Source organism: Gallinula chloropus, assembly GCF_964237585.1.
Source record: "Gallinula chloropus genome assembly, chromosome: 4".
In the NCBI taxonomy this organism is placed as follows: Eukaryota; Metazoa; Chordata; class Aves; order Gruiformes; family Rallidae; genus Gallinula; species Gallinula chloropus.
Genome location: NC_140088.1, coordinates 65,132,187 through 65,158,753, shown reverse-complemented (window position 1 = coordinate 65,158,753; position 26,567 = coordinate 65,132,187). Strand labels below are relative to the sequence as shown.

Below are 26,567 nucleotides of genomic sequence, written 5' to 3'. Positions count from 1 at the left end.
TCCACTGGCACATCCCAGATATTTCTGCATACGAACATCCTGGCCCAATTTCTAGGCTGCAGTGAGCTTCGTTATTTCGGTCCCCATGAAGGCAGCTGAGCATTCACTGCACTGAAACTGGAAAGAGGCAGAAAGAAAAACAAAGTGCAGCAACTGAAGTGTTTGCAATCCAGAGTGCGCTAAGACAGAAATTCACCAAGATAGAAGCGCAGCCCAGATTTCTCCCTCCTCTTATGAACAAGATCTTAGCTATTCTATGCTTTTACCAGTATTAGCAGCACACCAACCAATTTCTCCAAGAGCCATCACCCTCATAGAATTGTGATTCTGCCACTTGGAAACTGGGGATGGAAAAATCACGCCATTTGTCAGGGCATTTTTGCTTCTTCCTCTCTCCTTAATGGAGAAAAACAAACCTCTCCCAAAACTGAGCCTCTGATTTCCCTCTGCACATTTTCCACTCTGACTACCCAGGTGTCTCATGCTCACAGCTGCCACAGACATCTGGAGTCTGGGAAGAAGAAATCAGACTCTGCAAACCACTTAAGCAATATACAGATTTTCTGAAGCTGTCAAGTGCTTTTGAAAACATAATCTAGCTCAGCCAGCTAAAACTGCTCCTGTGGCGTCACACCATCTCTGCAGGCTGTGGTTTGTCAGCAGTAACACCCAGGGAAGGCCCACAGGGAGGAAGTGAGGGCTGAAGAACAGTTTCAGGAACACACCTCCATGACTGCAGACAGTCTCTGGCACGGCTGAGCTTATGACACGCACAACACGTAGGCAGCTGGAACCACCCTGCCTGACACCAGCCCCACGGTTTCATCACCACCACCACCTGCCTCCTCGCCAAGCCTCTCTGAGAAGCCATTAAGTGCTGCTTGTGTCTTGTTCTCAGACCATCCGAGACGACCGTGAGGAAGGGTGTGGGAATCACTGTGCTCTGCACCTGCACAGCAGAAGACTACAAGAGCAAACCCCAAGGGAGGCCACATCCCTGCGGTACAACAGCTACCCTTGCTCTCTGCCTGCTGGTCTCACCCATGTATAGCAGCTCACCCTATTCTCAGACTTCTTAGTACAGGGCAAGTGCTTTGACATACGGAGCAAGCACATGTTTACATCAGCACGTAACCTGTGTAACCTCCAGCTTTTGACACCTGGTATTAGTTACTATGTCCATCTAGGAGGCCGGGCTTTACAAGTCTGACTTGCAGAGCTTGGTTTCCTTTCATGAACTCTAAAAGCTATTGCTACACTTGCTGCAGAAAGCAGAGAGGTACCAAGAAGAGCCTAATCAGACTAACTGTGGGATGTTGACCCTGACTGAAAGGCAGATGCCCACCAAAGCCACTCCATCACTCCCCTCCTCAGCTAGACAGAGAAAAATAAAAGGAAAGGTTCACAGGTCAAGGTAAGGACAGGGAGAGATCATTCAGCAGTTACCATCATGAGCAAAACACACCCAACACAGAATAAAATTAATCTAATTTATTATGCAATGAAAACAGAGCAGGATAATGAGAAACAACACCAAACCTTAAAACACCTCCCCCCACCCCTCCCTTCTTCCCAGGCTCAACTTTATTCATGATTTCTCTCCCTCTTCAGCGGCACAAGGGGAGACAGAGAAGGGGCATTATGGTCAGTCCGTCATATCCTGTTCTCTGCTGCTCCTACCTCCTTGAGGGAGGACTCCATACTCTTCCCCTGCTCCAGCATGGTGTCCTTTTCACAGGAGACAGTCCTCCATGAACTTATACAACATGAGTCCTTCCCACAAGCTGTAGTTCTTCACAACCACACTCATGTGGGTCCCTTCCATGGGGTGCAGACCTTTAGGAACAGACTGTTCCAGCACATGACCCCATGGGTCACAAGTGTCCCCCAGTAAACCTGCTCCAGCATGGGTTCCTCTCTCCACAGACTTCAGGTCCTGCCAGGAGCTTGTTCCAGCATAAGCTTCCTACCAGGTCACAGCCTCCTTCAGGTGTCTTCACCTGCTCCAGCATGGGGTCCTCCCCAGGCTGCAGGTGGAATCTCTGCTCCCCATCATCTTCCACATGCTGCAGGGGAACAACCTGCCTCACCATGGTCTTCTCCATGGGCTGCAGGGGAATCTCTTCTCCAGAACCTGGAGCACCTCCTCCTCCTTCCCTGACATTGGTATCTGCACAGTTTCTTACATCTTCTAACTCCCATCTCCGGTGGCAAAAAGCAGCTGCTTGGGTTTGTTGTTTGGGTTTTTTCCTTCTTAAATATGTTATCACAGAGGCACTACTGTAGTCACCAATTGACACAGCCTTGGTCAGCAGTGGGTCCATCTTGGAGCAGCTGGTATTGGCTCTGTTTGACCTCACGGAAGCTTCTAGCAGAAGCTACACTTGCAGACCCCCCTCTCCCTGCTCCTGCTACCAAAACCTTGCCACGCAAACCCAAAACACTGACATCAGCAGTGCTGAAGCTGATAAGGCTCTAATAGTTTGATTACAATGGAAGAAATGTAAACAGAGCAGACCCACTGAACAAAAACAGACAGGGGGAAGACAGTAAAGGGGAGGCCAAGGCAAGTGACATTCCCAGGAACACTGTCCATTGGTCAAGGCTAAGAAGCTTCAAGTAACAGAGGTGGCAATTCTGCAGCCTACTTTCCTCCACAGACACTGGTGACCCTTAGAGATGACTGCTTCCCTGCACAACATGTACAGTACTGCTTGTGTGAGCATTTTACTTAGCTTTTATTAGCAGTTTAATTAGCATGGCTACTTACAGACTTAATTCTGAGAGGCTGGTTTGGTTACAAGTACTGCCTTCACTTGACAAAGCCGCCTGGGGTCACGTCAAAGCAGGACTGTAAGGACAAGAAGCGAAGGGCCACCGTAACACCCCAGGGTGTCACTTCTGATGCTTTGCCAGCTGCTACTCCCCCGTCAGAGCCATGAAGGCAGACCACTACCCAGAGAAAACAAAGCTGAGAAACCCTGAGATCCGCTGTGCATAGCCCAGCAAATGCCACAGCTCCACAGCAGCAATGCTAGTGTGGGCAGGGTGCACTAGACCTTGGGGCGATGTACTGAGGGCAGACGTCAGAGGTGGAAGGAGGCATTAGGGAGATGGATTTGACGCGATGGTGCTACACACTGCAAAGCCATACTTCTGCCCAAGAAATCCCAAGCAAAGCCACAGCGATACTGAGAGCTGTGACAAAGCTCGGTGGCAGGGTGGAGACAGCAGACCACAGAAAAGGAAGAATAAACCCTTCACAGTCCCTCATAGCCACAGGAAGTAGTTAACATAGTCCTGTGGCAACTACTGAGCCAACCTCACAAATGCAAAAGCAAAGGCAGGCATCGTAAAACGGACAGCTCTGCTTAAAAACCAGCACTTCACCTCCTAGCACTGCAAGGAAGAGATCTGTTTGTTTCTTCCCTGCAGTGCTTCCCAAAAGACAGCCCCTTCCTGCATACACACTGGCCGAACCATAGTGAATTTAAAGCTCAAAGGCACAGGAACGTCTATAGGCTGTCCTTGAGGCTCAGTCAGCTGCTCCAGGCAGCAAATCACTGCCCCAGGAAGATGGATAAGAGTTTGCTATTATCCATCTGCTGTGCCCAACCCTGCAGAGCACCGCTGTACAAGTGTCCTTCCGCAGCAGGTCACGGTGTGGGAGCAAGACAGAGAGCACTGCTGTACGCCATGCACACTGCAAGCCAGCCTCACAGGCTTCATTCCACTTCATGCCTCTGAACAGGTCCCCTTGTGCCATCTCTTCCTATTATGGGGGTGGTTTGGCTCAACGTGAAGCGTGCAGCCTTCCCACAAGCATTTCACATTTTCTTCTAGAAGGGAGGCCGCGTTTTCTAGCTCGCTGCACTTGGCAGAGCCCCTCGCCTGAGACAGCCCCAGGCTCTGATGAAGTACTGTGTGATTCTCAAAAGCACTCTGCGTGCTCCTCGCTCCTTTCCCATTTATTCCAATCCTGCAGTGATTTCCACGGGAGCAGGACAAAGCCACACCTGCACAGCACAGACTCAGCACAGCGCCCGTGCCCTTCCTGTCAATGACATCCCCATCAGGTTCACAACACCACTTGAAAAAGAATAAGTCACCACAAGGAAACACGGCAACTGCGAGATGCAGTCCTGGCAAACACTGGTAAATGTTTATCTGTATTCATTCTGCTCTAAGATTTGAAGAGCATTTTGACAAAAGGTGGTACAAGCATCTGAACATTGTTTTTTGGTTGAGTTTATATAGGCAGGCAGCTGTTTAAAAGGCAGGTCAGGTGTTAAGAGCGAGCATTTCTTTTCACAGCTCTGCTGTAGATAGAAGCAGCTGTTTTCTGCTAGCAGCCTGGAGTGTCAGAAACACTGGATTTCTGAGGAGGAGAAAATGAAGTTTCACAGAGATCTTTGAGACAAATTCCTCTTTCCAATACAGCTTACAGTGCAGTATCAAGGTGTTTAATTTTGACTGAGACAAAAATGACAGACAAGAGTTATGCATGTTCTGGAAAATTTGGTGCCTGCAGACAACAGAGCAAGCAACAAGGGCACATGATGAGCCAAAACCAAACTCAAGTCTTTCCATATAACAGTTACACACTAAAAAACAAGCCAACCCCTTTTCCAACAGGAAAGGGTCTTCAGAATGAGTGCCCCCTACACACTCTGGTGAGACTTAAAACTGTAGAGAATGCTTTATATCCACCTTTACCAAACCCATGTTTTGTTACCTCAAAGCACACACCTGTTTTCCTTTGCATGAAAACATGCAAAGGAAACACATGATATTAAGGTAGGAAGGAAAAAAAAAAATCTTTACTGTGGAAACACACCAGAGCTACTTTGCTGGGAGTGAGAATAACACTTCTGGGAGTTGTGGGGAGTTACTTCTTATTTCAGATGACTATTAACAGATCCCCACCTATTCAAAAGCTGCCTAGTAACTATGCTATAACACCAATAAAGATGTATGTGGCCCAAGCACAGATGTTAAGACAAAAACCAATGAGTTTCCAGCATCAGCAGCCACCAAACTACTGAAATCTCTCCTAGAAGCTGGGACTCTCAGCCTTACTTACACTTGAAGCTTAATGAAGTCATTGCTTTTGACCAGCACAGACAGCTATTCCAAGTACAAAAAGGTTGGGACATTCAAAAAACTTGCACCTACAACCTCCAGCTTCTTTACTGCCCTCTCCCTGCACCACACACAGAGAACCATTTTATCCTGAGCCCATCTGTCTGGTCATGCCTCAGCATGGTTGTAAGGAGAAGAGACTGTCATTAGTGCTAGACACTACGTCAACACCAGCAGCTTACACTCCTTCCAAGCCAGGCACGTGGACAGCCTTCTGTTGCACATTCAGAAAGCCTTTGAACAGTACAAGATACAAACATGACCAAGATAAGCATGAGCTTGTAAATTGCTCTACAAATCCCCAGTGAAAGAGCTGGTCATTCCAACTCCAGCTCTGCTTTGAGACATGAGACATTAAAATGGTCCCTCATGTCCTCAGTAAGACAGGCTGTACCAATTCTAAAAAACCCATCATCTTGCTTCCCTGGGGTCCCTCTTGTTTTCACCCCCCCAAAGTCAATCAAGAAAGAAACCAAGTGGTTGCAGTAATACATGTGGGTTTGAGAGACAGCACTTCAGGGTTACATCTGAGAACCCATTACAGCCACTTCAGGATAGGACAACACATTTCTTTAATGACAAAAAATCGTATTTCTATCAGCTTAAACTCACCTAAAGGGCCTTCTCTCTCCTCGGTTCAGATTCTGCTAACCCTGGGGTCTCACAGACTATTGATAGAAGCCAGTTCTTATGATCCAGAGCATGCAAACTTTAAACCCACCCACAATAAGGATCTGGCATATTCAGAGCCCTCAGCCAACCAATTTGGCATAATGCATGCATGCATATTTAAGGTATCTAAGGGAAAGCACTTTTTATCTTCTTTTCATTTGACCATATGCATATTGTTTCTAAATTAAGTAATTTTTAAATCCAGCCTTCTAATTTTGAAACCTGAAGTCATCCTGAATGCCAAACTGCACCAAACTGCAGCTGAAATAGACACACCATAGCAGGTCCACATTGTTAGATGTTGCTGCAATCACTAGTGGAGACATAACAACCTCAAACAGCTTCCTCAGATCCTGTGAGCAAAGGAGGGAAAGGGGCAAGTGCAAATTAACATATCCAACTCAGCAAGGGGCAGCCAGCTTAATAATCTGACTCTTCACAAATAACATTTACAATAGGTGCTGAAGTATAAATTGTGGAACGTTAGTGAAACCTCCTGGACTCAATGGTGTTTAAGGTCTTCTTTGCATGAGGAGTGAAACATGAAAAGAGGAGGGAGGCAGGGGGAGCTGACTGTTCTCCTGCCACCGCCAACCCACATGTCCACAGCTCTCAGCCTTACCTATTCAATGCAACAGCCGTAACTACACATCAGCAACCTGCTCCCTTCCACGGCTGCTTCCATCAAGCACAAGCTCTCCTGCCTCTCCTCCTCCCGAGGAAGCAGGGCCTCCTGGCTGGCTTCTCACCCACCAGGAAGAGGCTAAAAGAGGAAGATCCACATGGACTGTCCTTCCAAGCAGGTCGTGCATCTGAATTCTCAGCTGTTACCGGGTTTATGATTGGCATGCCTTGCCACAGCAAGCACCACGGCTCTGGTGGACTGTTAACCCTGTGCTGAAGTTCACAACAAGAAGATTTATGGTTGAAAAGACAGGTTTCAGGTTTCACCGGTTTCAGAGAAATCAAGGGGATTCGGATCATGTTGGGGGTTTGTTGTTTTGGTGATGTTTTTCCTGCTCTTTGAAAGAGACTGAACATAATGATGAAGTTTCTAGCCCTCTAGAAGAGAGAGTCCACAATGCACACAGAAGCTATGCTACCCCGCACATTTGCATTCAGATTGGACATCTGGTAAAAAAAAAAAAGCATGGTTTTGTCTGCTGTAATGTTACCAGAGGAAAGGTTCCAGGCAAGTTCAGCACCAGACGCTTTCCTGTAACTCTCTTGTGACACTAATTACCAAAGCTCAGGTTTTCACTGGTAGAAGTCCAAATAACTTGCAGAGAACAAATCTCTAGACCACAAAAGAAGTTGCACACCTCGACTCAAACATGTTCTTAAAGCTTTACAAATGACTAACAACCAGCTAGTCATTTCACACTGCTCTATAATTCAGTCCAAATCCAAAAGAGCCTTTCCTTTACCTTCAGTGCCCGGCCCTGTCTTTTGTTCCTCAGCATATGCATGCATATTCAGGTAACACACACCTATCTCAGAATCATTACAGGAAGCTGACACATCATGTCAAACCTGGAAAAAAATAAATCAATCCAAGTGAAATTACAGGGCTGAAGTGGAAATTCAGACAGAGTTACAGAGAATAACTTTAGTGTTTCCTGAAACTACAGCAGCACAGAATTGTCACTTCCCATTAGAGCTAATGTATGCTAACGCCTGATGATGCTCAGGAAATTAATGCAAACTCAGACAGATTTTGCAGAACAGGGGGCTCAGTCATTCACAAGCAAGATCTCTGAGTTGCTTCTCTTAAGGCATTGTCAGAGACTCTGGGGACTCCAAGTGCATAACAATGCAAGTAAAAACCAAGACAGTTAATAAAGCTTTGTCTGAGCTATGGTCACGGTGAGAGAACACTTGGACAGCAGCTCCTACTCTGCATCCCTAAGAGAGACACAAACTATAGGCTTTGGAGGAAAAAAAAGGAAAAAAAAAAAAAGGTGTGAAAAGCGAATTATTTCATTTTAGAAGAGCCAGGTATGCATCCCTGAGAGGGATGGACTCCTCAAATAGTTTGCTAACCACTGTAATTCAAAGAAGGAACGAAATGATAAATAGCATGACAGTGCAGGGACATGGCTCTTGGTGGAGCCCATAGGGCTGGCACACCTGGTAGTTCCCTACCTTGGAAGGGGAGAGTTGGAAACAAGCACAGGCTGTTAGCTTTTAGTCAAAAGGAATATTCTTCCTAGACATCTTTGGTATTAGTGTGACCACCACAATATAAAATCCAAGGAAAGGACACTTCCAGAAAATAAACCTCTAACGACTCATCCAGTGACACGTACTCCCCCAGTAATTTCTGTTCCCTGTAGTGGAGAGGCACAAGAAACACTTCATCAGTTCCTATCATGTCTCTGCATCAAACCAAAGCTCAGATATGTGGCAGTAAACACAGCTTTTTAATTAACAAGCTCCTTTCACTTCAAAAGGTGCCCTTTAAAGGGCTCCTCTAAGAGGAATTACCAAAACACACTTGTACACCACTGTGGTGTTTTTGTGAGTGGCATGAGTGAGAAGCAAAACTGAATCCTACTACAGATATGTGGAAGCAGGCAGCAGAACAAGAGCAATAGTTGTTTGGGATGCATAATAAGGGAACAAAGGGAGGCAAAGTCTTAAGAAGCACTCAGTACAAAGGTAACTCTTCTCCCACTGTACGTCATTAGCAACATCTGCAAGCTTTTCAAGAACAGGGTTGCATCCATGTTTGGCACACTGAAGTCCCAGAGTCTTATTCACAAGCCTACATGATGCTAGGAAGTAACCTTCTCTCAATAAACACGATCACATATTCTGAAAACACGAATGGAAGTTTTTAGCGTGCTGGCAGCACAAGCTTCATGTGCACACACAAACTACAAGAGGCAAAAGGGAGCTGCTTCTTACAACCACAGACCTGAGGTCAGCCAGCGTTTTTATAGAGCCTTCAAAAGCTTTCAAGACTCCCCGCATACCTTCCTGTCCTGATGTTACTCTCCAGCACAACCAAGCCACTCCTCAGGCCATGGTGAACATTTCTCAAGTCCAGAGAAAAGTCTCCAGAGGCTGCCTGGAGAGGACAACCAGTATTGTGTCACAGCCACAGGAGATGTGGCTCACTTCCAGAGCTGGACAGAGGTCAAATGCTTGTAGCTGCCCTCTCCAGCTAGGGAGGATCAAACCATAAGGCAGTAAAACCAAGAAGCCTCAGCCCACACCGCCCTGCTGAGGCTGTAGAGGTACAGCTACAAGACCCACAGTTCCAGGCATTTCTCCCATTTTCTCCCTCAAATACCTGCTGGCAGTCTTCTCCATCATCTTCAGCTGTACCCCAACACCCCACGCACACACATCTTCACTTCCTATCAGACATGGCTTTAACCACAGGACTACAACTAACAGAGAATAAGATAGATTATTTTTGGCATATCTTTCTATAGAGAAGGTGTAAGGTCATCTTTATCCTGCACAGGGGAGGGCAGGGGGAAGGACGAGGACTTCGTTCTCCTTGTTCTTATCTGCAAAGGAGAACTAAGAAATTCAGTTCCCATTGCCACAAACCAAAGCAGATCCACACAAAGCAGTGTGTGGGATGGGATTCTCCCCCAGCTTACAGGAGCTGGAAAGAAAAGCTGTTCCTTACTTTACAGCACACCCTCCCACCTGCCCCAGCCAGCAGAAATGCCATCGCAGGCGCAGGAGGCAGAGCTGCACAGGAGAGGAGCATGGTTTTCCAAGGGTGGTCACAGGCTCCTCAGAGCAGCACATGGTAGAATTTCGTTCAGCATAACAGCAAGCTGCTGACACATCTTAGCAAGAGTCCCTTCATTTAAAGGGTAGAAGGGATATCAAGCCCAAAGAACTTTTTACTTCTAAAATTTCAGGCTGCCCCTTTTTTTATTGTACTGAGTTTCTGGGGCCTCTGTACTAGAGTCATGCAGCCACCCAGGGGATTTGCAGGACAAAGTAACCTTATCAGGCCAGGTGGAATATTCCCTAGGCTTGGCCTCCTTTTACTAAGCATCTCATTAATTCAAGGGCCCAAGTTTACAAGTCCTCAGAAGATGAACAGTGGTTGTGCACAGAGGGGACTTAAAACGCTTCTGGTAATCCTGACCTCTTTCAATAACTTTCTGGAAGCCACATTTAAGAAAACCAAGAAAGGTCAGATTCAAGAGCAACTCCTCTAACCCAGCATCACAGGAATGTAGCATCCCACATCACACCTCATACTTGAAAGAACGAGACAAAAGACACACTGACAGAAAGAATAAAAAGAATAGAGGAATTAGTCAGGTCAGATTTACACAAACTACATGGAAACTGTGCATATTTTGTAGACATCTCTGTGGTGTGATAAGGTATGCCACAGAAGCCCCAAGTCCTACTGAGGGCAGTCCGCAGTTTCAGGAAAGATGATGTCCTATTGCTTTAATTAACCACAGAGGGATTTTATTCTCTTATGGAAAAGATACAGGTATTTGTTACCACATGCCAAAGCCATGCAAAGTTAATGGAAAGTGAATTGGAAGGCCAACAGTCCATAAAAAAAGAGATCAGGGTTTCTCAGAATAACAATACACAATTAAACCACTCCTTCACCCTGGGAGAGGGAAACAGCTGCCTGCAGCTCTGCACATAGAGTTCTCCCTGTTTGAACACAATGAAGGAAATACAGTCTGAGTCTGGGGAGCACAAAGCTACAATGACCTTCTTCTAGAACAAGAAAACACAAAGGGGAGAAGGCAGAAGTCAACAAGGTATTTCCAAGAGGGGAAAACAAAATTTATAAACCCTCTTGGCCAAAAGCAAGTTTGCTCCTCACAGCTGTACTCACCACAGACCTATTATTGAGACACAAGAAATTTCCCTGCAAAAACTGAACAGGAGTCAGCATAAGGATGCAGTACAATCATAAAGACAAAGCAGATGACTCTTGTGACTCATAATAAAAGGGAAGAGAGGGCCATAAGAAAGGGCATCACAATGTCAAATAACAAGATCTGCCCTGAGACCATCTGCGCTTGCCTCTGATGCACTTCACAGAAGAACTGAGCAGACCTGTCTCCCCACCCATGCTGCTTGGCTTTAGCTTCCCAGAGCCAGCAAACATTATTCAGCATCACTGCTGTGCTATTACACATGATCTTCATCTGTCAGCTGCAATCAACACAAAGCAGCTTCCACAATATTCTCAGTCCACAAGCCTCAAGACAGTCTGATGTCCATATAAAAGGCTGACTTACCTGGCTTGCTTCCTTCACAGTCATGCCCCAGTTGGCCTTTGGTGTTCAAGCCACAGGTATAGACTTCCCCATCTTCCAAGAGGAAGACAGAGTGGTTTCCTCCACACGCCACCTCCTTGACATTTCTGTCATGAATGAATCCATACACCCGTGGTTCAGGAATGATGACTTGGAGGTTGCTACCTATCCCAGGCTGTCCAAAAGACGAGTATCCCCAGCATAGCATTTTCTCTCTTTTCAGCAAGTCATGTATCCTTCCTGGGCAAGAGAAACAGGAGGAGGAGCATGAGTCAAGCAAGTAATCAAGTGATCCTGCAGAGATAAGCTGCTCTGGGGTGGGAACAACCAAAAAAGGCATTTCCTGCATGACTTTCAGGCTTGTGGACTGATGGTAAAGAGAGATTTCCACCATTCCACAAAGAGGAATCAAGACAGCTCAGGTACTGAGTCAGCACCTACACGCCTGGGCCATCTCCATCTGTAAGCAGAAAAAGTAGCCTGAAACCAAGCAGACCTGAGCTTTTACTTCAGCAGAACCACTTGTCTTCAAAAATCAAAATGAACCAACCCCCCAAAACCAACCATAATGCTTTTCAGATTAACGGGTCCAAGCCTGAACTTTTAGAGTTTATAGTTATTTGGGACCACTGCTCAAAGAAGTCTTTAAATATTTTCAGAGGTGGTCAAACTAGTCCTGGAGAAACCAACACAGTATTTGTTGTGTACTGGCCAATGCAGAACTGCATTCTTCTGATGAATCCAGATTGAGAAGTATTTTGCTTTAACCAAACATGGACTTGCAACCAAATATGTACCAGTACACACCCCTGAACAGCAGCAAGAATTTCCCAAGCAGCAGCAGGTCTCAGGGAGCAGCACACTTGACAGGTTGGGTCCAACAGTAAGAGGAAGGTAACACCGATGGGATGTGCCAGCAGTCAGGTGTTGTCTTTTGTGCTGTGCTCAGTGAAAGTCAGGGATTTCAGGGAGTGGGGTAATATGGGATGGGGGGTGGAGGGGATAAATACACACAGCAATATAAAAGGTCCAATGAGTTACTCAGCCTGAACTTGGTAACAACAACAGGATGCTAATGCATAAAAGCTGAGGGGAGGGAGAGAGTTCTCATTCCAGGAGAAGCACATGAAAGATTTTAGTAACTCTCCCTTGTCACCCCTAATCTCAATCGGTTTAGGTTATTTGCTAAACATGCTATACTAATAAGACATTGAGAACTCCTCTGCTTCAACTAAAAACTGGTTAATGCTTTTTTAATTGTAGAGGGATGAGGAAAGAAGAGAAAAAAATTGAGAAATCTGAGATATCAAGCTTTATGACTTATCATGCCAAGTTTGAAGGTAAGGCAGTTTACAGCAGCAGAATTTACTACCTCAGCACAGGACCGAAAAGGTAACCCTTGAAGCACCAGAGGTTCCTCAGGGAAACGGGATTCCTTTTCCCACTGAGCAGACAGGAAACACAGGCATTCAGCCTGTTTCCAAAGCCCAGTGCTAATTCAAGCTCTAGGTATTAGCAATAAAGCCTTTCCTGATCTAAGCCCCAAGCGCTCATCTCTTACCCTGCTATCCCTGCCTGTCAGGTATCATCCCTTCCACTGAGACAGGGGTGGGCAGGACGGGGAGGGAGAGGAGTGGATTTTCCAAGAGTATTTCATCCTCGCTGCAATTTCCTACCACAAAAAGGTTGCTAGGATCTCTTATTAGCTGCTTTTAAAACGCCCATTTATCCCTAACAGCTTATCTCTTGTTCCTTCACAGCATAATTCAATTCGCTCCCATCCACGCGCGTGCTTATCACCAGCCAGCACCCAGAGGAAGAAGCAGGAGGCTACCAGGCCCTGCCCAGTTCAATCAGCCGTGTGCACTTGGCTGCCCTCAGCACAAAAAGTGCCTGATGGAAGGCACCCTCCACGCGATTCCCTACGCCAAGAATAGGAATGCCGTGGGACGCAGTAAAACTGAGGCGCATGCCTGTGCTTTAAATGACACAACTGCTATATTTATAGTGAACTTCATGTTCTGCCTCAAAAAAAAAAAGAAGTGGCATAAGCAACACACTGAAGGTGGCAAGACTAGGACAGGGAATCATTGCAAATCCAGCATCTGAAACAGCAGAAATCTGTGACTGCCATTTCTCCCAGCCTGGGGAATTACCTTGTTATGAAGGTATAAGCAGCAAAATAGCAAAAGGCCTGAAGATCCAGAGATCACATTCCCTGCTGGTATAAGTGGATGTTGCCTTTGAGCTGAAAGGACTTCACCACTGTACAACCTGAACTACAACGACATCGTACAGCATGAGCTAAATATTAATTTGGGATACCTTTCTAAAAGGGTTCCCGAACAGTCTGCTCCCTATAGACCAGAGTCATCTTCCCTAGCACTAATTTAATATGCTAAAAATACTTTCATTATTTTCCTTGTGTTCATGTTCCACACAAGAAGTTGCTGTAATGGGCAGGGGGATGTGACACAACTGGGGAGTGATGTATTTTTCTCTGGTTAAGACACTACTTAAAACAGGAAGAGTTAAACTCCCAGTAACTCAGACACAGAGGAGCTCAACACCCATGCGTGCTAGTGGCCAGTATTCTGAGGCACCCCGAAGTTTGACAATCCCTACAGCAGACAAGGAGACATGCCAGGCCCTTTAGAAAAATCTGGTCTTAGCTAGACTTTTGGTTGGTTCTTTCAAAAAAAAAAAAAAAACCCAAAAAAAAAAAAAAAAACAACCAAACAAAAACATCACTCCTCTTGAATCCCAACCCCCCCTTGCCCCAAACACTTTGCTGATAAATCTCCGTGCAGCTCTATTCCAAGGGGGCAGAGCAGCACTTTTCACTCAAGACTGAAAACCAGCAGCAACTTTCCAAGCGTATGGACATAACTAAATATTTTTCAGTGGCCTGGTGGGCCTAACTTATAATTTACTTTTTAAGACATAGTTGTGGTTTTTAAGAAGTACTATTTTAATATTTGGGGTTTTTTTTTCCTCCCCCTCCACAGCTGCTGCAAATTCTAATGTGTTCAAGTAAAAACTGAATCCTGAATCACAACAGGGCTTCAAATGACAGTTTCACACTCAGTTTCTAATCTGGTTAAGGCAGTTACTCTTCTTTAAGATCGGGGATAAAGTAAAAATGCATGTTACACTGCAAAAAGCTACCTCTACAAGCTGTATACTCTCTTTATACTAAAACAATTATATGAAAAGTTTCTAGAGTTGCCCACACTAACACAGACACTTCTGCATATATATGTGCAGAAAATATAGATAGGGTTTACACTCACTTATTTGAATCTTTAGAAGTGACTAATTATTCCCAGTGTTCAGCTTAAAGTTTTAAATTCTACCTTCAGAGGACAACCCCTTCAGGAAGGTGGGTTTGTTTAAATGCATGGCTTAGGGCCCTAAGGTTCCCAGCTCCTTTTAAAGATCTGCAGTAGCCAGTCACATCACCTACTCCTGTTCTTCATATTACAACGTGGCCAGTTTGATACTCATGTTTTAAAGATAAGAATAGATGCAACGCAGCAAAGCTGGCCATTTGCAGAGCTTCCCCATATAGAACAACAAACAGGAAAAAAAAGGGGGGGGGAAGGAAGGTATAACTAAACATCCTCAAACCCTGACATTCCAGGAATAATTCACAATAATTCACCATCAAAACAGCAGAGGATGTGCACAGCAAGAGACAGGAAAACTTCACACTGTGCGGAGCATTTTGAAGAAGCCTGTTGTGGGTGGGAGATGTACCCCCTGCCAGCCCGGCTGGTACCCAAAGGTACACGTCCTTTGGGGAGAAAGCCACCCTTCTGCTTTGGTAAAATAGTGGTGCTGCACGTCAGATCACTGACAGGGTGTGCTTTATTTCGCCTCTTTTGCTTGTTTCCCTTTAACAGCCACCACGGCACAGGCGGTGGCATCACACAGTGGCACTAACACGCTCCGAAGCCAGGGCCCTGGGCAGTTCGCTGAGGAGACGCTGCGCTTGCCACAAGCGACGCTGAAGGCCGAACGCTCTCTGATCAGCGAGATCTGCCAACTGACAGGGCACGGATAAACAAGGGTGGGTCGTGTTTCCCCCACCCCCCTCCTTCCCTGTTGCGTGTGAGATTTCAGCTAGCAAACGCGCTCCTTCTGTCAGCGCTGCCCGGTACCGACGGGATCTGCTGCTTCTTTCCGCCCCTAAGCCTCCAAGCCCACTTTACTCTTCCTTCTGCCTTCGCTTCGCTCCCACCCGTCGCCCAAGGCAGCGCAGCCCGGGGCGAGGGAGCGAGCTACAGCAGAGCCGGGCGCTCCCCTCGCACGGCCGCGGGCCCTCAGCAAGAGATGCCCCCGCGCAGCACCTCAGAGATAAACACACAACATCAAACGAGGCCCCGCAACCCCCATCCCCATTCAGCAACCCCGCAAGAGAACCCCCTTCCCCTCAACGCGGGCACGGGCTTCTGGGCCTCCGTGCTCACCGCTGCCGCCTCCCACCCCAGACCGGCATTTCCCACCGGCGCACCACCCCCCGCCCCGGCGACCGACAGCAGCGGCCTCGGCACCTGCCGCCACCCCGGCGCCGGCACCCACCACAGCAGCCCCTGCCCACCACGCAGCCGGCCGCGCCAGGTGATGGAGCAGCAGCGCCGAGCGGCTCCTGCCGCAGCCACCCCAGCGCCCCGCACCGGCCCGGGGAAGCCCCGCCCGGGGACGCGCGTCCTGCGCGAAGGAGCGCGGCGAAGCGGAGGGGAGGGGGCTACGCAGGGCCCCGCCACGCCGCCGCGCTGCCCCGCCGGCCGTTGCTTTCGGCCCCCTCCCCCCAGCGCCGCTTCTGTATAAGGCCGGTAGCAGCCCGAGCGGCCGTCCCGCCGAGAAGCTGGACTCTCCCTCACCCGGTGCAGGCCGGGCCTGACACCAGCAAAGCGGGCCCGAGCCTGGGCCCACCCCAGCTCCGCTCTGACCGTACCGAGCGAGGCGGCCGGGCCGAACAGGCTGCTGCCGTTGTCGCCCCCGGGCCCCTCATTTCCCCGAGCACCATAGATCTGGCTCCCCACCGCTCACCTGCCCCGCCGCTGCCGCCACGGCAACGAGGAAGTCCAACCCCCAGATGCTGCCACCGCCGGCCGGAGTGACGGCATAGAGCGGCCAATAGAAGCGCGGGGCCGGCCCCGGCGCACGAATCGGCGGCGGGCGCTGCGCCTGGCCACGCCCCGCGCGGGGGCAGTGGCCACCCTGTCAGTCGGTGAGTCTCCGCCGGCGGTCCATGGCGACCGCTGTGCCCCTGTCCCTCTCGCCCCCAGCCGTCTCAGCCCTTTCCCCGGCCCGCGATCCCCGGCCCGGGGACCTTCCGCGGGCCACACACCGCCCGAACAGCCCACGGCACCGGCGAGCAGGGCCCGAGGCAGCATGACGGGCTGCTTCACGCTGGCGTCGCCGCTGTGCGCAGCTGCCGTGTCTCGCTCGGACCGGGCCCGCGTCCAGGTGCCGAGGGGTGGCCTAGCTACCCTGACGGGAGTCACTGCTCGAGGCAGGGCGACAAGGCTTCCTCGGGGCCGTTGTGTCACCGTTTCTGCTGCATCCCCCAAGAAGGCCTGCTCGGGGAAATGTCCCTTCCCTGCAGCTTGGGCACTGCTTGGGGTTGGAGGTCCTGGCCCCGTTCCCGCTGGTGGGGAAATGCCACAGGAGCTGAGGGCTGTGGAGACCCAGCTCACACCACAAACTGGCAGAGGGTTGTGACTGCAGAGGTTTAGCAAGTTTCAGGGCTAAGCCGAGCAGCAGCTGCACTTAAGAGAATGGAAATAAATGGCCAAAGTCAAGCAAATGCAAATATTATCAAACTTAAGCTATCTGGAAAGAAAGCCAGCTTTCTATTGTTTAAAATGTCTCTAGTAGCTGGTTCCTTGCATTTTACATGGCCTCTAGGCACCTGACAGGTTTGTTTGCTTAGGAACTTGTACATTTTATACAAAGCATCCACCTTAGGAAAATATTTGTGGTCTAATACCAAACTGTGTTGGGAGAAAGAGAGGGGGAAAAAAAAAGAGGCCAACAAGCAAGCAATTACATAACTCCCAAGTACTCATTTCCGATTTTAATGCCGCCCATTAGAAAAATGTTCTCCCCGCAAGAGCAGTGTGCGAGCTGGATCCCACTCAGGGCATCAACACCAGTCAATATCTGAGCAGACCACAGAGAGACGTTTGCAAGGGCTCTGGATAGAGGGAAGAGTTCCCTGAGGCAAGTCTAGTGCCCGCAGGATTCACCTCCCTCTGTGCATTTAACATGCAATGTGTTGCCTACCAGACAAAGATTTACCTGTATTTGCATGGACCGTGCTTGTTTAGCATAAAAGGCTACTCTTCAGTGTAAAATTGCACCTGTGATGTAATAGCTTTTACTTAACAGTGTTACAAGCAGTTTCTAGAATAACTGAAAGCACTGAGGAAAAAATATTTCCTTTGTTTGCTTTTGTTTTATGTATGTTGTCACTTGGAGACCTCTGTAAAGTAGTCGGTGTTTCCTCCTGCACTCATTTTCCTCTCTTTTTTATTCTGATTGACTAATTAAGAAGGTGAAGTTACACAGACAAAAAAAGCAGGAAAATAAAAGAAGGTAAATGTGGATGAGGGAGCAAAGCCTGCAATTTGGTCTAGGGAGCCAAAAGCAACTGGCTACGTTTCAGTTTGATGGAGAACTTTCCAGGCTGGTCCTTCATAACTGGATACAATTAAATCATGACACCAAAATGAACCTATTTTCTCTGTGTCCCTGCACTCGCTGTGCACAAGCTCCCTCTGGAGGCTTCTACCGCCGCCGATTTCTTTGTAAGGACCCGGCTTTTGTGGCATCCTGGGTCTTCCTCACCCGGGGTCGGTCTGGCGGGAGCCCTCGCCCCCTGCCTGGCTAAGGGCTGGCTACTCTGCCAGGCTCTTGGGCTTCCCCACTGGTCACCTTTGGATCAGAGCAGCGCTGTAAAAATACCAAACAAAAACCCCACTGCAGGTTCAGAGTGGCTTTGCCTCCTGTGTAAGGCCTTTTAAACTCACAGCTGAGCGCGAGGCTCGCTCAGGTCGTATTCCTCTGTGTATTTTATAGAGAGCACTGCTCGGGAAAGCACAGACACAGCTTGGTGTCCAGAGCCCTCCCAGGAAATGACAGAGGAGCGCTCTGCTCTGCTCTGCTCCCTCTGAAGGCCTTTTGCTTCGTTGGTTTTGTTGGTTGTTTGGTGGGGTTTTTTTTGGGGGGAGGGGGGTTGTTTAATACAAAAGCAGGGCTTATTTGAGGGCAAACTAAAAATAGTTGCTCTGGGCTTTAATCTCCCATGTGGCGTTGCATCACACCTGATGAGGAGGAAATTCCTTTGGGCTCTAAATAAACCTATTATCATTTAATCTCCAACGGGTTATTTTGAAATCCAGACAGAACGCATCTTTTGTGCACTTGCACAGCACAGATCACTCCGGATTCCTGAGCCCTAACGGAGGCTTAGGAAAACATAAAAATAGCAGATGAGCAGCCAGGAGAAGGCTGGTGAAGAGCAGCAAGCTAAGCTGCAAGCTGCCAACACAGACAGCTGTGGGATGGGGACCCTCTGGCTCAATGGGGACAACAGCTTCTGCGGGTTCCACAGAAATACGGGCAGATCTGCATCCTCTGGCCTTTCCCAGCGGATGCAGACATCCCTGTGGTGTCCGATCTGTGAGGGCATGGGCGTTAGCTCTGCTGCCCTCGGCTGGCAGCTAGCGTCTTCCCAGATGCTAGTTCCCTTTCTTCCATTGCCACCACCTTTCCATGGGCTTTCCCATACCACCAAGCATGCTGGCACTCGAGGTGAGGGCTTTAGGTTTTTCTCTACTGATTATTATACTGTAACTTAAACAGAAACTTTCTTAATGTGCAACGTGGTTCTTAATGAGCTGGAAATTCATAAGTAATGTCGATGCCTTTTTAGGATACATTTGCTTTCTTAAATGAAACAAAACAAAACCACCACACTGCCCTAACAATCATTTGCAAAAAAGGTTTATACCATTCAGTGGCAGTTCAGAGAGCTGGCCTCCCTAGTCCGAGGGTGTGCATGTGATGCTTAACACAAAGCCAAGACAGAACAGGAGGTAAAAGCTGCTCTCCTCACTCTCCATTTTTGCGTTCATCTAGAGCATACTCTGCACCAAATGCAAAAGAACCTCGACCTGCTCAACCTATGCAGTGCATCTCTGAAACATGCTTAGTGCAGCCTTTGAGTCCTCTTATGAACAGCTTTCCCTGTAGCCATGAGGACAGAAAACATGGATACACTGTCACACACAGGCAGGAAGGACGGACACAACTGCAGGTGTGGAAATTTAATCAAACCCTCATTTAATTCGACTCGGTAAAAGTCTCCTCTACACATGCCTGCCCACTGACACGTTTAGCACACTGAAGGGGGCTGCTGAAAAACGAGTGTGGCCTCTACTTTTACACAAAGCAAAATATACAGAAAAATACACGTCCTGCCTGAGGTCGCCAGTGTCCTGCCAGCACTGCGCACTGTTTCAGCAGCAGGCTTCCGGCAGCCCTGCAAGTCTCATGTGCACAGGGTTCTGTAGACAGAGCCATTCTGCAGGGCAAAAACTATTTAATTGCTAAACATCTCCTGGGAAGACACAAAGAAACACGGCAAATACCAGCGTTACCATCGCACTAAATAATGAGTCCATTAATGCTTTACAAATACAAGTTTTGACAGAGTCTAGGAACGATCAGGTCGTCTCCCAAAGAACTTCTCCCCGGCAAGTCAAAGGCCATATCCAGTTGAGCACAGACCACTTCTTCAATTCCATTTGCAGAACACATGTCCTTAGCATCAGCTGCTCCTTGAGAGAACCCTTAACCAGTACAGATGAAAAAATCTGCCCTCACTCCCTCTTGCAACGATGGTTGCCTAGCCTGCACTGCCTGTTCACCTGGTACTGCACAAAGCACAGAATCCCTGCTGCTGCTGGCAGCTCACCAGCGACACGAGACCAGCGCAGTGCAGGTGGGATGCACGTATATGTAAACATGCCTGGTTATCAGCTTGTGTCTTGGGAGCATGTTAAATAGGATTCTCTTTTCTACCTTTATAATCTAACTATTGGGTACCTGGTCTAAGCTCATTTGTACACTCAATATAAAATCTCAGTGAACACAGAGTGTTTATAAAATGTAGTGAAACTAAGGCAGGGTAGCAACAAGTAAATTGGACTTATCAAGAGAAAAATATGATAGATGAAACAAAGACTTGGCTTCCTATTTTTGCTTTGAAGTGCTTGTGACCAAGAGTTCACACAAGCCAAAGTTCTCATTATGCTCTGTGGCACAGAGCAGGAGCAGCATTTTCTGGAGTATTCTTTTCCTCGTGTACCTGGGGAGGAACAAAGTGCGTCTGCAGGCACTGGCAAAAGGGCAGAGCTCATCTGGATTTTCTGCTTGAGGATCTGTGATAGCAAATCTAAAATGTTCCAGTCCATAGCCAGGGATTTGATCAGATCTGGATAAAAATGCTGAAGGAACAGGAAAAAGAAAAACAGAAACAAGCTAGCAAATTAAAATAATAAATTAAAAAAACCCCAAACAACAAGATAATGTTATCAGAGGATGAAAATCATACAGGAAAATTAGTGTAGAAATATAGATATTTCTATGAGTTAATTATTTTGTTTTATTGAATTTGTACTTGAATAAAGTCTCTTGCTGACTCATAATAATTCTAAGACCCCTTCTACTTCTATAGACTTTGTGGATGAGAAAGGTCAGGCTACGTCTGACCTTCTACTTTAAAAAAGGATGAGCTAGCTTCTGCAATCCTTTGAGAAAGCTACACTGCCTTACATCAGCATGGTCTGCTCACATGAGTGGAGGCCTCTGACCAACAACGGGTAACCACAAAACTAAGACAGCAAGTAATTGCAAGGTTCAAGGTGGTCCGATGTACTCAGGCAGGCTTCAAGAGATGTGAGGAGACTCAGAGCAGTGTCCCTGCAACACTCTGTCTCACTTCATTGTGACACTAGAAAATGTGTCGGGGGAGTGAAGAACATGTCAAAAAGCCATTTGGAACTACAGTATTTTTCATGCACAAACACCTAAAAATGTGTGTTGTGGGGGAAGAGAAAGGGCTATGAAGAGTTTAAAATGTCTGATATATCACCAAAAAAGCTTTTCTTTTTTTCTTCTGGCTGTTTGTGAAAGACAGTCCAACAATTCCTGATAGTCCAATCTAACTTTCTATACTGTCTGTATGTCACATTCTGTCGAAGAGATAAAAATACAACAGGCTAGCTAATCCTCACTATTTCCATTTATATTTAAAGCAGCAACAGTTTATCCGCTAAATTTTATCCCATTTATAGATATTCAAATCCTCTTAACCTCTGGAATCTGCTTGTTCATTTGTTTTTCAGAGATTCATATGACCATCCTTGAGGTACAACTTGATTTTTAGTGCCTTTTGTTCTCATGCCTGCTCTAGATTAAAAAGTCTCAAAACACCACCACAAATCACATAAAGAGAAAGTCCCTTGAGCTTCTGTTTTGCTCTTCAGAGGCTACGCACGCAACAGAAGAACAGGAGGAGTTTATGCTCAGTGCACATCACTGAAGAACTTGGTACTTGTATCCAACACCTTTTCCAGCAGATGCCAGTCAAATGTTGTGTCTCCCTGGAGAACGACCTGGAGATCTGCAGGGAGAAACATCTGCTTTCTAACTGGGCAGCCTCTTAAAAACCCTTGTGTAAAGTCCTCAAATGGCTTCCGTGTTGATTCATTCAACACACCATTCACATACACGTCAACAAATTCTTTCCTGCAAGGATATTTTGACTCAAACAAGCAATGCAACAGGTGCTTTTTTAAAGAGAGAATTACAGAGAACTTTATTCCTTAATCCTTTATTCCATATGACCTGTTCCACTGTAAAGACTCAGTCTTTACTGAGAGTGCTCGTCCCTGGCAATTATTTATTCATGTAGTAAGTGGGAAGGGTCATCACAGATACAGGAGAATGTTGGCCAACATGGATTCATTCTGGTAATACTCCTTGTACTTCAAGTGAATACTCTGATGAAATCCTGTCAGACAAGTCACTATTAAGACAGCACCTAGCAGACCTAACGGGTGCAAATTCAGCAAACTCATACTTAATGCCCAAGAATTACCCTGAAATCAAAATAACTATTTCCACAGCCACTAATCAGTACAGCTTCACTATTCTACTTGTGATGGGGATTTGTTTAGTGACCTTGTACTGTACACAGGTGTGAGGGAGGTAGCTGCTTGTTTCCCTCCCTGGGCACACGTGGCAGAAATCCCAAGGCACAGAGCTACCGGACTCGTGCCCAGGGCATCAGCCCAGCCAGCCCACATCTGTCCCTATCAGGCAGATCCCAGTGCCTGCTGGGAACAGTGGCTGGGGACTGAGCCCCACACGTGGCATGGACCTGGGCATGCAGCTGCCTGCAACCCAGGAGAGACATCTCCTTCAAACAGCCGGGGCAGCATGGGAGGAAGAAGGCCATGGCCATGCAGGAAGATGCAGAGCGGGGAAGCCGGGACTGAGCCTGGCAGGAAAACAGGGCAGAGGTTTATCCCATGAAAAAAAGCCATGACCGCTCAGAGCTCCCTGCCCACCTCCAGCCCCACATGGGTGGTGCATCCTGGCACAGGACATGTGCTGTGTCATGGATTGTGATGCTCCAGAGTAGAAACGTGCTGTAAAGGTGTCAGGGGAAGATGCCTACTGGGGACCCGCGACTGAGCCTGGCAGGAAAACAGTGCAGAGGTTTATCCCCTGTCCTGACGTAGGTGGGAGAACCAGAGACTGGAGTGGGCTATCGAGAAGCAGCCCCTTGTTCTTCCCCCTCTGGGACAAGTGGGTGGCTGTGCTCTTGCATGTAAAGTCAACATCATGACATCACGCATCACAATGACCTCATGCTATAAAGCAGGACACGGTGGCCATGGGGCCACTACAAGGCAAAGGACCAGCAGCAGCAACAGAAGCCATGGCCAGCTACCGGTGTGGACACAGCCGCAGCAGGAGGAGCCGCTCCACAAAAGCCCGCTCCAAGAAACCCCACTCCAGGCGTCACACCACCGGGAGAGAACAGCGACAGCTGACCTACAGCCACAGAAAGCGAAGCCGAGGTGGGTGACAAAAGTGGCAGCCAATCCCCAGACACCCCGGGATGTCCCGGGGATGCCAGTGGTAAGCGACAGAGGGGTGGTGGGGCAAAAGGGAGCAGGGCAGGGAACTCACAGGCAGCTCTCTTCTCCCCCAGGTCTCCGTTCTACCCCACGCTGCCGCACTCCCGTGCCGATGATGAAGAGGAGGAAGGCACACTAACTGTGGTGCCTGCACCCTTCCACACAGCAGTGTCCCTTCCATTGATGGCTGCCTGCGTGGGAGGTGACACACAGACCCCATCAAGTGGGGGCAGCCTGCCTGAGGACACTTCCACCATCAGCAGCTAATAAACACCGGCTAATGAACACCTGAAACCTGGGTCTTGTCTTGCCTGGGTGTGAGCTGGGGGCAAGCAGCTCCGGACTGCGGGGCTACGTCAGGGGCAAGGGGCTCGTGCTGCACTGAGCCCCCATCTCCATGGGAAAAAACGGCCCCAAAGCTCCCACAAAGGACTGCAAAAGCTCTTTTGTCCTGGATAGCCTACCTTGCTCAGCACCTCCAGAAGAGCTGCAGCAGGATGGTGCCAAGCATCAAAACAACCTCTCGCCCCAGCATGCCCCACAGTACAGGGAGATGTTGCAGTGTCAGAGGGGGCTTTGGGAAAAACCCACCATACCGAATTCCAGCCCAGGGCCAGGAGCAGTGGACAAGGACCAACACATGCTGTCACGAATAAGATAATGATATTGGTGGTGGGGATTGTATTTTCCCTGATTTTTCTCCCCCTTGGGTGTTCCTGACCCATAGAGGGTCCACTTCCCCCCAGGGCTGAGCAGTGCCCCTCCTTGCTTCCCACTGCCACTTCCCCAAGGCTGTTGTCATGGCATGCAGCCAAACAGGGAGTTGAGGTGTGGGAGCCATGCGGATGATGCCATGGGATGGGGCAGGAGCAGGTGGGCAGCAGGACCCAGGGTGGCCCAGGCACAGCCAGGCTCAGTCCCAGCTTCCCAGCTCTGCCTCTTCCTGCATGGCCATGGCATTCATCCTCCCATGCTGCCCTGGCTGTTTGAAGGGGATGTCTCTCCTGGGTTGCAGCATGAGAAATGGGGTACAACCTTTAGGGATCCCAGCAAATCCAGCAGCACTTACGTTCCCTGGGGACCAGGAAATGTCCAATAAAAGCACATTAAATCCCCCAGAGGAGCCCTCGCACACAAGTCCCAGCACTGCTGCAGAGCTTGTGCCCACCTGCCAGCCCCCAAGAGCCCTCAGACACAGCAGCACACACAGTTGCAGCTCCCGCCCCAAAGCCCCCGGTCCCCTGAACCTGGACATGGGGACGCCTGTGTCCTGCTTATTTGGTCCGCAGCAGGGATGGAAATGGAAGTCCTGACACCAGCAGCCCTGTACCTGGCACACAGAGCAGAGCACCAGAGACCTGCCACAGTGCAGGCAGTGAAGTGACTGCAGCTCCCCCAGCCAGGAATCATCTTGGCTGCCAGCCAGCACCACATCCACCCATGGTCATCATGGGCTCATGGCAAATACCCATCAGGTGAGAGCCTGCGGGGTCAGGCACAGGGACGGGAAGGGCTCAGAGACAGGCAGGGACAATAGGACACTGTTTCCTGGGAGCGAGAGAAAAGCACAGTAAAATCAAGGCACAAATACAGCAACTGCTGTGCCAAAACTTCAACCTTTCAGTTACACCTTTACACCTTAACTGTAACCTGTGGCTACCAGCTACTTAAACACATGCGCTAACAAACTGCGCTGACCAAAAGGAAACAAAACCTCATTTAATTAGAGCCTTGGTCTCATCAGAAACCCCTACAGAAAGGCTGTTCTTGTTTGGGTGACCTGAAGAACCGCTGCCACAGCTGTTCTGGGCCCAGCCCCCACTGCCCCCAGCAGCACAGGAGACCTACCCCATGGCTGCAGCTCTTGGGGTTTTGAAGGGAGAAGCACAGACCTTCCTTTGAGGTCACTGCTGACTCCTTGGGTTAAGCCTGGTGCCTGGCAAATGGAGACAGGTGGAGCCCGCTGATGGAGATGGAAGTCCTCGGTCAGTACACACACCTGGACACCAGCGCAGGGCCAACACCGCCCTGTACAACAAGTACAATGTAAACGCTGTACAGAGGGAAGTTGGCCGCTGAATTTCTCTCTGTCCACAGGCTAAATTTAATCCTGACGCAGTACCTTGTTGATAGATTGCTCCTTCTCTGTTACATACAAGATACAGTCCATGTATGTAACTCACTATTTTAGGAAATATTTTGCTCATTAAAAAAGCCATAGAGAGGTGTACACAGAGCTGGGTTTCCCAGACAAGTTGTCTGTATTTCCCTGAAAATTCTGTTCGGGGCTATTTTATTGGTGTTAGGCATCTCCCTGGCAAGCCCAGGCACCTCCATACATGCCGATGGCAGGATGTCCAAGGATTGCTTTCTCATCCACAAACTGCTGGTGTGGGGCACACACGCAGCACCTACAGCAGGAACCAAAAGCACACACCCTCCTGCACCAAGACCAGCAGCACAATCCCGACGTTCAGGCCTTTGCCAGAGCACCTGCGTGGAACGTCTGACTGGCACAGTAATGTCTTAGCATGAAGTGCAACCCCGACCGCAATGCCGCCCACGCCACGGCCCGGGGAAGGGGCACGAACGCCCCTCGCAGCCCGCCAGGCCCGGGGCCCCTCGCCGCGGCCGGGCCTCGAGGGCTCCACCAGGAGCGCGGCGGGGTCCCCACACCGCCCGGAGGCGGAACTCGAGGGCCCGATAGTGGCACGGGCCGCCCTCGCCATCCGCAGACCCCGCGCCCGCCAATACCTCCGACCGCCGCCCCGGCCCGCGCGCAGCTCCCGACGGAGGGGCGCCCTCTAGCGGCGGAGACCGAGATCGCTCCCCGCGCCTTATTTAAGCCTCGGCGCGCATCGCGCGTCTTCCCGACCCGCAACGACCAATCGGCGGCGCCATCGCCTCCGCCCGACAGCCAATAGCGAGGCAGGGCGGGAGCGGTCGCCGCCCGTGACGGCGCCGCCTAGCGGAGGCAGAGCAGCCCCGCCCGGTCACGTCGGGGCGCTGCGCGCGCGGAGTCGCGGGACGCCCCGGCCGGGAGGGAGCCCGCAGGCCGTTCTGCAGGAGCCCCGCCCCGCCCCGCCCCGCCGGCTCCCTGCGCGTCCCTGGCTCGGCGGCGGCTCCTCCCGCCCGCAGCGCGAAGCTGGCCCTCTGCCCGCGGCTCCCGAGGTCACGGCCGGGAGGGCAGCGAGCCGCCACGCGCCGGCTCGTGCGGGCCGGAGGGTCGGGCCCGGCGGCCTCTCCCTGGCCGTGGCCTGCT

At 49.3% G+C, this 26,567-nt stretch overlaps 1 protein-coding gene across 3 annotated transcripts in view; it reads right to left on the bottom strand.

Annotated features, from left to right (window-relative positions):
• HERC3 (HECT and RLD domain containing E3 ubiquitin protein ligase 3) overlaps positions 1 to 11,289 on the bottom strand; it is a gene marked incomplete at its 5' end in the record, with an annotated part of 47,617 nt that extends 36,328 nt beyond the window's left edge. For all 3 annotated transcript variants that reach the window (XM_084262920.1, XM_084262919.1, XM_084262921.1), the window contains one exon: positions 11,064 to 11,289. In XM_084262920.1, the coding sequence (XP_084119046.1) occupies positions 11,064 to 11,289 (226 nt within the window). The remainder of the gene's footprint in view (positions 1 to 11,063) is intronic.
• Between the last annotated feature and the right edge of the window lie 15,278 nt (positions 11,290 to 26,567).